The sequence below is a fragment of the Pleuronectes platessa genome, chromosome 3, assembly GCF_947347685.1.
Source record: "Pleuronectes platessa chromosome 3, fPlePla1.1, whole genome shotgun sequence".
NCBI classification, from domain to species: Eukaryota; Metazoa; Chordata; class Actinopteri; order Pleuronectiformes; family Pleuronectidae; genus Pleuronectes; species Pleuronectes platessa.
In genome coordinates, this window is record NC_070628.1 from 30,210,810 (window position 1) to 30,224,591 (window position 13,782).

At 38.9% G+C, this 13,782-nt stretch overlaps 1 protein-coding gene across 3 annotated transcripts in view; it reads right to left on the bottom strand.

Annotated features, from left to right (window-relative positions):
- The window catches only part of LOC128436696 (glutamate receptor 2), a 50,971-nt gene that overhangs the window by 14,060 nt on the left and 23,129 nt on the right, over nucleotides 1–13,782 (bottom strand). For all 3 annotated transcript variants that reach the window (XM_053418508.1, XM_053418510.1, XM_053418509.1), the window contains 12 exons: nucleotides 12,379–12,618; nucleotides 11,414–11,535; nucleotides 10,354–10,428; nucleotides 6,699–6,752; nucleotides 6,275–6,433; nucleotides 5,715–5,882; nucleotides 5,098–5,202; nucleotides 4,780–4,887; nucleotides 3,021–3,084; nucleotides 2,728–2,870; nucleotides 1,711–1,926; nucleotides 800–954 (listed from right to left, as the gene is read on the bottom strand). In XM_053418508.1, the coding sequence (XP_053274483.1) occupies nucleotides 800–954; nucleotides 1,711–1,926; nucleotides 2,728–2,870; nucleotides 3,021–3,084; nucleotides 4,780–4,887; nucleotides 5,098–5,202; nucleotides 5,715–5,882; nucleotides 6,275–6,433; nucleotides 6,699–6,752; nucleotides 10,354–10,428; nucleotides 11,414–11,535; nucleotides 12,379–12,618 (1,609 nt within the window). The remainder of the gene's footprint in view (nucleotides 1–799; nucleotides 955–1,710; nucleotides 1,927–2,727; nucleotides 2,871–3,020; nucleotides 3,085–4,779; nucleotides 4,888–5,097; nucleotides 5,203–5,714; nucleotides 5,883–6,274; nucleotides 6,434–6,698; nucleotides 6,753–10,353; nucleotides 10,429–11,413; nucleotides 11,536–12,378; nucleotides 12,619–13,782) is intronic.

The window sequence follows — 13,782 nt, forward strand, 5'->3', positions numbered from 1 at the left end:
CCGGAAAAATGGACTGAACCCCAAAACCTACTGTTAAGTATGGTTAAAGGGCTCAATTTTGATTAATTTGATTTCTTACAAAAAATGTAAAGTTTCACTTTTTCTTTGGAGAAACACGGAGTCTTGAATAAATAATCCTTTATTAGTTCCACAGTGTAGAAATTTCCAGTTAAAAATGTATAAGTATTTAAAGCAGAAAATCTGGTCAGTCCAAAGGACACATGCTTTTCTGGCCTCTATTCTTCTTTTGTATTTGATATTCACTTCCGTGCTTCTTGGATTCAGTATGATGAAAGTTTTAGAACTAATGTGATACTCGGTGTGGCACATACCTCGACCAAGACCTAACAGTCCCTATAAATTCAATCAAGCTACACCAAAGTTCACACCCTCATGGATACCAGTTCCCTCAATGTGTCTGATTTGTTTCAAACTGTGAAATTGTTAAAAATGAAATAAAATATGTTGGTGCTATATATCAGCACCAAAATGGTATGTTTCTTACCAAGATTCATGGCAATCTCTCTAGTAGTTTTTGTAGTTACAGTCTTGCTTACAAACCAACTAAACATCAAACTGACGGATGAAAGCATAACCTCCTTGTCAAAAGTAATCAGAACTTGAAGGGTGACCTAACATCCTGGTACCCTTATGTAGATTAATTTGAGGTATCGAAAAATCTGTCATTAGAGAGAGGTCAAACTATAACAATCTCGGAAAAAAGCATCTCTGACTGTGTTGAGAGCAACTGTGTGGCAAACCATGATTCATTAATAGTGAAGGAGTGTACCATACCAACCTTGGTGAGATGTCACAACCTTGCCGCATGAAAGCACCCAAAGAGAACCAAAGGGAGTTAAAAATCCCAAACTCATTGGTGGATTCAGTTGTTAATGGCAGCGCTCCGTCCTCGGGCTCCTCTAGTGTCCACTCATAGGGGCTGAATCTGGATACCTGCAAGATAATATTAGTATTTAGAGCTTTGAATTTCCCTGTTGCACTGTGCTTAGATGAAAACAAGCTCTGTTACTTTGGTAGTAAGGTGTCATAGATAAGAATAAACACAAGCAAGATGTGTTGATAAAAGTTTAATGCGCAGGCTGCATGAAAAGTTTATTCACAGTTATATCACTATCACATGTCGTCTGACAGGCAGCTGTCTATTAGTTTGGTGTGTGAGACTGTTGTGACTGGACCAGCTTCGGGCCCATCTTTCACAGCCAGCTGCTGTGGCAGAATTTTTCTAAGGTCATGAGTGAAACTTCATCCAGCCACATATCTTTACATGAAAATTATTTTGTATAGATGTATACCACACAGTTTTGGCATTGATGCATACAGTTGAAGCAAGAATTGAACGAGAAAAAAATATTTCGATAGTGATATTGATATCATTGCAGTTTAGTGAGTTAGCAGCCCTGCACTACAACGTAGGAAGTGTCCCTTGCATAATACATACTGTATTATAGTCACATACCTTACATTCATCTCACAGTCATCACATACACACAAACGCCATTGTGTCTCTCTATCCACTCAAGTTATTAGCTTAACTATCTTGTTATTCAAACAGATTGAAAAAATTATTGCATGTTGTATATCATAGGTAGAATATCCATGCATGTGTGTAACACATCCATATTTGTAACCTCTGACAACCTGTTTGGTGGGAAGAAAACACATCTATACCCAATCAACAGACTCACTTACCAGAAAGAGTACAACACTAACTCCTATATAGGCAAAGACAATGCACATCCAGATCTCATAGGCCAATGGATCCAGAAAGGAGAAGACCCCTGGTTTGGATTTCTGTGGCTTTTTGATCATGATGGAGATTCCCAAAGACATGAAGGGTTTGGAGAAATCGATCACCTCTTCACGAACCAAAGTGATTGTCAGGGGAGCAACTGCTATGTCTGCTTTCTGTTGGAAAGACAAACCCAGAGTGAGACTGTTTGATGGTGTGATCTCTTTATAGACTTGAGTCACCTGCTGGAAAAGATGCCAAAAAACCATAAGACCAATGTAACTGTCGAACCTATTTTCTATATTTGGTGTGATGCCCCAGTGTTCCAGGCTACAAAACCTGGTTAATGTGCACACAACCTCGACAGCACATCAATCCATTCATTCAAATATTATACTGATGCACCGAAAGCTGGAATTGCCAGTGTTCATAAAAGTTGTACCAGTGAATTTGAAGTTTCAACTATTCAATTTTGAATATAGAGCTTGGCAACATACAGCCTATAATGATATAGCATTGCTTTTAGGCTATTCCGTAATTAAAATCTTGATATTATGAAATCTCTGAAGAACAATTAATTTTCAATAAAAAATAATTTTAATGCATGAGTATGGTACTGATGTGTATTTTTGTTATTCCAGGAAATTACTAAAAAAAACAGATTTATTATTAGAGCACGCTGTGTTTCACATTATAGTTACAATATTTTCTCATTATACAATTATATTTTTCATAATTCATATTATCATGGAATTAATTCCTATTATATATATATAAATATATATAAATAAAATAATAATAATAATAAATGTTTATCTCTGTATAAATTTTCTCAGAAATCTAACAAAGCTTTGCAAGTCATATATGTGAAACATTTTTCATTTACACAATTTTACTCAATGCTCGGGTTGAAACACGGCATGATTGTATCGATCATAATGTAATATTATATTTTCTGCAGGTGGATTAAGGCTTACCCCATACACCAGCTCTCCAACCATACCATTCCAGATCTTAGTTTCCGCATCTCTTGCCCCGTATTTGCCATCTCCGACAATCCTTAGCTGGTAGCGTATGCCACAGTGCTTTGCGATCTCTGCAGCAAGGTCAACGCAGTAACCTTACATCAGTCCGAAAAGACGAACACACAAGAAACACATCAGCAATGTTAGGAAGACTTTTCTCTCTCTCTCTCTCTCTCTCTCTCTCTCTCTCTCTCTCTCTCTCTCTCTCTCTTTCTCTCACCTACATGCACAGTACAAATACATACCTTCATAACGGTCATTGTCTTGAAACAGCTCGGAATTTTTCTTCAACATCACGTAGGGGGCTTCCTAGATGCACACAAACATACTTCTACTACTTTCATGCACTCCTGATTAAAAATAGCTAAATTTAACGAAATTAAAAGAGACGTAAACATTCTATTTATGAGTAATAGTGATGTATTAGACTACTTTATTATATTTTATATATTACAGTTTTTCTAAATTTCCAAAACATTAAACTCCATTCTCTAAACAAAACTGTCAACTGGCAAAACAACTTTTGCAAATCAATCACACAGTTGGTAAAACACACATTTAGCAGACTGACATACAAAGGCCCCAAAGACCAAACACATCAAACTAAACTTGTCATTATTAACACACCACCACTTAAAATGTAACACACACATGTGTCTAATCAAGTTATTTTAGGGCCATGCAACACGTTTTCTAACATTTCTGGATGGTCTATGGGATGCTTTGCTAAGACATGAGCAGAGATGTCATGAGCAGGCAGAGTTTCCTGTTGATGTTGCCACTTGGGTTGTGAGCTGTCACTGTGGTCAAAGAATGTAAATGAAGTCCTTTGGTCTGACCTGGCCCAGAGTCATAATGCTGAGGCAGAATGAATGATACTCATTGCTTACTGTAAAATCATAAAGTGTAGATTTTGCATTTATGAAGTGTGTTATTATTGCTGAGTACTGCTCATGCATATACTGATTTAGGCTCAATCCCATGTCATCCCTTTCTCCCACCCCTTAGACCTACCCCTCAGTTTTGCAAGTTCACCTATAGAGTTAGGGTTTCCCGATTGTTGTTGGAAAGGTGGGGTAGGGCCAAGTGTTAGGGCTATAAAGCCCTAGAAACAGAGATTTTTCAGACCCACACTTCAAACCAAGGCTGCTCCCAATAACCAGCACAAAAGTAGTATTTCCTCCATAATAAGGAATAAAAAAAATTAAATAATAATTGTAAGATCTTAGTTTAGATCTTTCACAGCAACCTTTAAACAATATTCGCTACCGTAACACCTGCCAATGTCTCAGTAGCTATTATGCTAATGTTACATCGTCATTGCTGAATTAAAAACAATAATCCCGTATTTTTATATAATTCCATGTCACACCACCCCTCTTTGAAGATACACATTGCACTTAATTTAACCAGCATACAGCAGCGAGGTTACTGAACTTAACTGCTCCTCTAATAATAAAGCATCCTGGCAGGGTTGCAGGCAGAACACTGCTAGTAGCCTGAAGCTTTGTGCTTTTTATTTATATATGAAATAATGCAGAACATCCAAGCTTTTATTTTTATTTAAGATCGCAACACTGTTATTACAATGACATCCCCGACAAAACCTTTTGTCTCTTCTGTTTACATCAGCGACTGCTGATGATATAACGGCTTCTTGAAGTACTGTCCCAATTCGTAGGGGAAGATTTCAACCATTATACCTTGTGACTCCGTTTCAAGGGACAAGATAACCCTCGAAAACATGGGGTAGGGGTAGGACCAAGGGGTGAAATGGGATTGAGCCTGTGTCTTATCTGAAAGCAGTTTTTGTGAGTGTAGCTTGAATTTTGGGGATGTGTTTACTGTTTTTTTAAATGAAGAGTAAATTTCAGAAAATGTGTTTTAGCAATTCTGAAAGACTGTGTTGTAGTGGCACATTTTCTTAATATTCCTAAAATCTACTCAACAGCTTGAGTTACTTTGCTAATTTTCACTCCAAATGTTGAAATAATGAATAAATACCAGTATAGTTGAAACAATGACAGTCTTGTTTTCCATCCCCATGGTGTCATTGGGGTAAAGGTCTGACTTTGTCACCACCATCTTATCCACCTCATTCCAGTAGCCAATCTAGAAACAAACACAAACGCGGGCATGCGGGCACACACACACACACACACATACACACAAACACACACACACACGCACACACGCACACACGCACACGCACACGCACACACGCACACACACACACACACACACACACACAAAGGTTATATATCTTCTACGTAGCTCCATGCTGTCATGGTAATACTGATGGGAAATTGATTGTTGAGTTACCTTTATGGGCCCGTTGTTCTTTAGCTCCATGACTGTTACTGAGTAGTTGATTCTCTTCCCATACTGGTCAAACTGAATGTTCCCTGTCAACCCATCCACACGCACCTATACATACAAATACATATAACACACACAAACACACATACATATGACAAACACGATCACAAATTCACGAGTTATAATTTATGGTGGAAAATGCTAATGTGCATTTTATTAGAACAGGTGTATTTGTTTAGCTTAAATAATAATAAAGAAGTCGTAGTAGCAGACTAGTACTTAAAGTAAATCTGAAAAAGATCTTTTTTAAGCAGCAGTTTTTTTGTCTGGAAAGCATTATCAACTAACATCATATACAAGGAACATGTAAATGCACCTTCAACTCTCTCTCTCTCTAATGTGTATACTATGTTCATGTTACATGATAGAGTATGGCCTTTCATTGTAGACATATGAGCTTTCTAACAGTAAACAAACTCAGGAGTTTTAAATGCTCTCCCTCTTTTCAACTTCATTACCTGTAGTATCCTGCACAGAGGCTAACCACTAACTGTTTTATATTTTAAAAAAACTAGGTCAGTCTATCTCTGTTGACAGGCTGTCTGCTGATCCATGGTTACCTGTTTTAGGGCACGTTCAATCTCCACCCCTTGTGCCCAGGGCACTGCAGGATTGGCCAGACAGTCCCCATTGTTGCCACGACGACTCATGTCTATTCTCTGCTTATGCAGGAAGCGAAATGCCTCAGTCATCACATGGACAGCATCAAATGTAAGGGCTGAGGTATACTGAAAGATACAGACACATTGGTAATGATAAAATCTTGTAGACTACATGAAGACATTTTACTTAATTCAGAGAGCCATAATCTACTGTGGCTATTGTAGCTTGTATAACCACATCCATCTCTCTAGCAGCTCATTATTACAAACACATGTCAATCAAATAATGTCTTGGGCAAGAGTAACAATGAATATGTGCGTGTGGAAAGTGTGGCCACAAAGTGCTTCACATCAAAATATATATATACCGGAAGGACAGAGTTTTGTTAGATGGTAAAACTCAATATTAGCATTGCTTCATGCTAAACTGATTCTTAGCTCAAGCTGACTCTTCCAAAATAAATTCCTATTTATGGAGCTATTTATACCACATAAGTGTTGGATAATCCCATTCTTACTCTGATGCGTGTATCAGCTCCAGGATACTCCTTCTCTTCAAGAGCCTCCCATCGTTGGTCAAACTTTGCCACAACAGGATCATCAAAATCGACTATCTGAAACCCAGACACATTCGCTCCACCATACTGGATTTTAGAGAGGTCACCATCTACAAAACCCTGAAACAAGAACAACAGAAAATCATTTTAATTGAAGGTTTCTGACTTTTTCCTACATTTGCTGCTATTAACGATAGAAAAGCATCCTTAGTCTTGATATTGGTGATCCTGGCCTGGTAATACTATCAATAGTATCAGATCAAGACCATATTAGGTCGTACTCGCACTTCTACTGCCAGCCAGCAAGGTGCCTTTTAACAATAACTGGCTTTTAACCAAATTTTCATATCAGCCATAAGAAGTGTTTGGAAAGCAGGTAACTCACAAGGTTGGCGATGATGTAGTGATATCCCTTTACATGTCTGCCTATGGTGATAACCTGATGGGAAAATAGAACACGGTATGTCAATAACATCCAGAACAACAATGACAACAAAATTCCAATTCACAGCTGTGTTTTTAGGTTTTATCACTCTGTTGTTGCTGTCTTGTGAAAACCTTGTTTTACCTACATTTAAAATTTCAATTACTTGCAGCAAAAGGCTCAGGCAGTATTAATACCTTGATTCAGTCTTTATGGTATACATTTAACCAGGTGAGAAACTGATACTCCTCCAAAGCAAATACTTTAAATGACCTAAGAAAACGTCACATTTTCTGCTTATTTTAACATTAAAATCTTACTGGGCTTAAGACTTACGATGATTTTCTCAGACCATAAAGTAGGACGAAGTGGAGATGCCTTGTCCATCTTCCTATAAAGTAGTGTGCTGCACCTGTGTTTTGTTAAATTATGAATTCTTGGTATCCTTAAACCCTTGACGCCAGCGTAATTGTCGCCTTTGCAACCAGCTCAATGCACTAGGGCCCAAAGGGTGTTGGGGGCCCACCCACTGTCCAACGTGGGACTCATGGATGAGCCCACATTGGCCAGTTGAGTTCCATTTCTGTTTCCATTTCCTGATAAAGTTGGCTACATATATTCTTGACCAGTTCAAGTGCTCAGCTCAAACCTTTGCGAACAGGTGGGGAGCACAACGTGAACTTTTGGAAATACACAAAAGAAGAGTGAAATGCCACTTCAGTGAACTCTGTGAAGATGAGAGGCTTAAGGATGTTTTCAATGCAAGCCTGGACATCTTTATCAGCCAGCTTCAGTTCACCTCTATGTATGAAACCAACAACCTGTTTCAGGCTATCAAACCTGGCACACTGCGCAGGACAATGTGCTTCATCAGGACTCGCAGCATGTCACAGAGCACTACAGCAGAGATTTATGACTGACTGCATTTAGACAATGCTTTAGATCCAAAATAGAAAACAATCAACGGTGAAGGATCTAGCCATGATGCTCATCGTCAAAAACAGCTCAAATGCAGCCTCCTTCGGCTACTTTGATGATAACAGCAACAGCAGCTGCTGTCCGTGGTGTCTGCGTGTGTATGTGCAAGTGCATGCGCACAAGCATGTACTTTTTATGGAAGGGAGGGACCAAGAAAAATATTTGCATCGGGGCCCATCACTGTGATGTTACGCTGCTGACCCTTGTGTTATGTTTGCCACTGTGTGCTCAGTTTTATCAGCTAGACTCATTCTGGACCGAATACTGCACTGCGGTTGTATGCCTCCATCAACCAGAGCAGTTTCCGTGTACATATTTAAAAACATTCCGTCAAGCACCCTTGAGATATCACATCCAAGAGGACAAAAACATGTTTTTTGGGGCCACCGTGACCTTGAACCTTGAACACTGATATCTAATCAGTTAATCAGTCCACTCCAGGTGAACTGTACTAGATGTAATGAAATTCTTTATGGGCCGTCCTAATATATCACATTGACAGGGACGTGAGGTCAGAGTGGCAAAGGCAGTAAATCAGAGGAGATCCCTTCCTGTTCTAAAGGAACAGCACTAGGTTGGTTTAAATCCTACACATCAGATGCTGAGAAACTAGTCCATGCTTTTGCAACCTTTAGACGGGATTACTGTTATTCTTTATTGTCAGGATGTCCCAGTATGTCAGTGAAAAGCCTATAATTGGTCCAAAATGCTGCAGCATGATTTCTGACAGGAACTTTAGGTAGAGATTATGTTACTCCTCTCTTAGCTTCTCTGGCTCCCTGTAAAACTTTGAATATAATTCAAAATCATGTTGCTCTCATACAAAGCCCTTAACAATCAAGCCCCGTCATATATTAAAGAGGTCATTGAACCCTAATATCCAAATAGATACCCTTGCTCCCAAATACAGGCTCACTTTTGGTTCCTAAAGCCTGTAAGAGTAGAATGGGAGGGAGAGCCTTCAGCTACCAGGCTTGTCTCCTGTGGAACCAGCTCCCACTCTGGGTTCGGGAGGCAGACTGTCTCTCTCACCTAAGGTTAGACTTAAAACATTCCCTTTTCATAATGCATATGGTTAGGGCTGGATCAGGTGAGTCCTGATCTATCCCTTAGTTATGATGCTATAGGAATAGACTATTGGGGGAACACCTATCATGCAGTGAGCATGATGGGAGAAATCTATTATCCATCCCTATTTGGTTCAGGTTACCTGTTTTGACCGTTCTCTGGTTTTGGTATTTCACATGCGTCAACTCATTGTAAGCCTTGTCCTTTGTTTAACATAATCTTTAGAAATTGTGTACTGGGCATCTATAATGGACCCTCCCCTTTGTGTCTGTTTGCAGCCAGTTGTTCGACATTTGGAGTGTATATGTTCAAACACGGGAACTGTGATACCTCGAAGATTAAGTCTCTACTCCTCCTTTAAACAATTGGGGTGAACCGGGAATTATGAATAGTTTTCTTCTGTATAGGTGTGGGAGTATTGGCTGGTGTCTTCAAGTGGATGAGAGGGTTTGTAACAGTGTCACTGTAGTTTAAGGATAAGAATCCTAATTTCAAATCATGTTTGACCTTATTAAAAAAGGCCAGGAAAGTCTGGCCAATGCACTGATTCTTACCTCAGATTTTCGCCTAATACCATTTTGTCCAGATTATTTGACCCTACTTCTTCTCAATTGTCTCTGCATAGGCTTCTTACTTCAAGTATTTTTCTTGAGCTTTAAAACTATGCAGACCATTCACAATAAAAAACAAATTACCTTTGGCCACATAAGGTCAAACACTGGACTGAAATTATGTGTATTATGTGGGCTATATGAATATGTTGTTCTTTTCTTATTACAAAGAGGAGCAAAAGGGGGGTCATGTCATGGTTCGCCATGACCCCAATGTTTTTTCTGTCTTAACCTTTGTTTTTCCCCCTCCCCTGTGTCTCTGTGTTTTAGTGGGCGTGGCTTCTCTCTCTCTCTCTCTCTCTCTCTGCTGAACTGCTGAAGTCTCATCTATCTCATTCTTGCCAGTTCATAAACCCCAGACCTTGCACTCACACTTGGACCGCTCTATTGTTCCTTCCACTCAGTGGTACAGTGCGCTCTAGCTAAATTTTAGAATTTGCCACCTAGAATTGTTTTACTTGCTTTGTTGTTTTTGCCTCGCTTGTAACCTGTGTTTTTTCCCAGTTCACATCCACTTGCTGCAGCGTGCTCATCTGTCATCTGGCTCTCTAGTCTTCACTCCTCAGTAAAACACACCAGGCTTCTTTAATCCATTTGTTGGAAAATACATTTTCTAAGTCTGCTTTTGGGTCCAGCCTTTTGCTCTATCACAAGTCATTCAATAGATTTGGTGACCGCAAGGATAAGATTAGTTTGTATAGTCAACTCAGAACCAGACCCTGTAAAAAACACTAATCCTACCTTCTGTATGTAGCATGCAAGCACATTCAACGGCAAGAAAATATTTGAAGAAAAGTTGGCAAGGTAAAAGTATTTAGTGCTAATGCTGACAACAAAAACAAAGGAGAAACAATTTACAGGAAAAAATCATGCAGGGGATGACTTTATAGCAGATTAAAAGAGGAGAAAAAATAAAATTTTCTTTTAGTAGTAGCAGAAGAGACAAAACTGGAGTCGACCTGTTCCATGATGTCTTTGACTTTGTCTTGTTCGCAGTCTAGGATGATGCGTCGCTCTTTACGGATCTCTAGGTCCTAAAAAACAAATTTAAAAATGCATTTCACAGTGTCCAATACCGAAGTCCTTATTATTGTGTAGGTCTACAGTATGAATCCTAGCTCCGCAAACACCTAGATGTGTTTTCCCGAAGTGCAGCGAGGTTCCAGACTGGTATTTAGGTGCCTTCTTGTAGGATGAGAGCATGTCATCCAGCTGCATGATCTCTGGTGTTTGCTATTTAAAATCATTTGGTGGATAGTTTACAAGTGTAAAACAACTATTTTCCATACAGCTAGCACCTAATTCATTTCCAATAAACCTCAATTCATTAGATATTCTAGATGCGCAAAAGGTTGTTGTCTCACACAAGAAGGAGCTTATGTGCTGAAGGAAGAACTAGTGTATGTACTCTAATCTGGAGACAATATTTACAGTAACATTAAATAACAAACATTATTTTACCATTTATTTGTTTATACATTTTCCAGTTCCAACTGCACTGCTGCCTTTATTACTGCACTGTTGGACTGGAACAGGCTACTATGCCACATAACACCAGCCACTCCGGTGGGATGACATAATGGTGAAGCTCTACACTATCTCCTGTGGAAACAACACCACTGAGCTTCAGATAGTGCGAGCGGCTGTGGCTGAGGGGTAGAGTGGTCGTCCTCCAATCTTAAGGTCGGCAGTTCGATCCCCAGTCTGAACCATCTGCATGCCGAAGTGTCCTTGGGCAAGATGAACTGCGAATGGCCCCCCATAGAATAACAAAGTGCTGCGAATAGATGCACTGTATGAATGTGTGTGTGAATGGGTGAATATAAAACTGTACTGTAAAGAGCTTTGAGTGGTCATCAAGACTAGAAAATTGCTATATAAATACAAAACCATTTACCATATCACAGTCAGAACTGAACCTATGGTGGCAAGTTTTGAAAGTTGTGCATCTTCATAATTTCCATCAATAGAGTGAGAGCCAACATGGTTCAGTGCTATGTATGAGCAGAACATCAGTACCTGAAACAAGGAGCGGTAGGCTTCGTCCTTCCTTTCATCTTTCAGGTTTCCGACATTTATTGCTGTAACAATCCATTTTTTCTCAGCTGCTGTGTCCAGTATTACCTGAAGAGTAGAAAGACCTATACAACCAATTCACAAACAGGACATGGTTAGTAAAATAATTTGCTGCTTTGTACATTTTACATGCATTACAGGTAAATCTGAAATGCAATCCTTTTAGTATTCCTGACAATTTTCAGAGCTTGCCAGGTAAGGTGAAGTCAATGTGTACATTGACTTTTCATCCATTAATATCTGGAAATACAGACAAGCCATTAGTTACAACACAGAAAGGCCTCTCAATTCCTCAATACATCTCTCAAGTTTCTGAAAAGTAGCCATTATGAGATACAAATGAGGTACTTTTACTTTCAAAAACCTAAATTGATAAAGTAAAAATGTTAATCTCGGATCTAGTCAGATTTATTATGAACTCAATCATGTTGTCCAGCAACCCTAAATAAAAGAATACAGAATAGAATAGATTTATTGCTTCCAGTAAATATAATGAAATTAATATATTTTTTCTATGCATGTATTCTTTAGCGGAGTTTGCCATTCAAGCAAAGGTCAGAATATAGGTGCGCTCCAAAATCATGAATGTAAAAAATGGTGTATTCTGCGGCCAACTGGTCTGAGTAGCCACTGAGACACACAGACAATTCACATAAATTTTAAGGACATGACGATTAAAATGCTTTAAACTAGATCAAGGCCCTTTATGACTTGATTATTTCAACATGATGAACGCTACAATGACACAACATTGTTTTTCTGCCAGAGATGGTAAAGTCAGTCAGTTCCTCTCAGTACTAAATTCTTGTTAGAAGAACTAAATTAGAGGTCCTTTAAAAGTTCACAATTATGCAACAGCTCCACTTAAATCACATAATGTACACGATGACTCACGAGATCCTTATTACCTCTGTCACTGTCGTATAGATAGGCAAATTTCTCCCATTTGTAGTACTCCACTAATGAAACCAGCGGCCCCTTGATGTCTGGCCTCATCTGGAGAACAAACTGATTCATTCCTTCTGCTGGGAAAGATGGTGTGATGAAGGAGACATGGAGTGTCTCACAGAAGGATGTGATGGTGTTTACGGACTTCTTGTCGTAGAAGCCAAATATGGCATACACACCTCGAGAGAACTGAGAACAAACTAGAAGAAAGACAGAGAGAAACATTATAAGATCGCTTTAAACAGAGACAGACAATCAGAGGATAAAGCAGGACAAAGGCAGGTTTTATGTAACAGAAGAAGAATGTCTCTGCACTCAGCACCTCGCAGTCAAACTGAACTACTCTTAAATCTTAAGATCTTGAATAACTTTAGGCTTCTCTGCATCTGATCATCACATAGATTATATTATTACAATGAAAATACAAACTTGGATTAAAAACTTTTGTAAACATTTCAGTTGTGCCATGACATGTAGTTAGATTTCAAGGTGCATTTCAGGCAATGACAGAGGCTACCCAAACCAACCAGCTGGTGCTAAGCTTTTTATTGCAGACCCAGGCCTGTGTTGATGGTGTCTGACAAGAAACCTTTCAAACTTTCTACACAACCTTTCATCTTTTAACAATTAAATTTGCTACCCTAATATTATCACATTACTATCATATATATTACATTTGTAGTATTGTGGACGTCCGCTGTTGTACTTAGAGGGTAGACACAGAAGTCCTTTGTGCCTGTTTGGCTGCTATATTTAGCTGTCCTACTTCAGTGACCTTGTTCTCCACTCTAGAAATAAAAAGTCAATTTTCATGTCTCTGTGTAAATTCCTGCCTTCATGTACATCATATACTACAATAATGACTGACATCATAATGCTAAGGGCCCTAAATGAAGGGCCTTTGACATTTTAAAAGACACCTTTAAAGACTGGTGTGACAGTCATCAACATCGGATTTTTAACATCAAAAAGACGAAGGAGATGATATTCAACCTCTAATCAGTAACAAAGTTATCGAGCAGGTGAGCACTTTTAAATATCTGGGCATACGGCTGGACTGCAATCTGAAATGGAATGTTCATATAGTAATTATGTGTGCGAAGTTCGCTTCCTATGCATTCATGTCAATATTCCACACAACTGTGCCAGAAAGCATGATTAGATACAGAATGGCAGCATGGTTCGGCACTCTCACAGTCCAGATAATCAAGAGAATATTGTAAAAAAAAAAAAAACTTCTATAAAGGTGATGGGCAAAAATAAATATCTGTTACATCGCCAGCCATTCTTTGAAATATATCATTCTCTGTTTTTGCCAGCCAATAATCTCTGTTTCTCTGTACCTGCAATTCCTCAGCCTGACT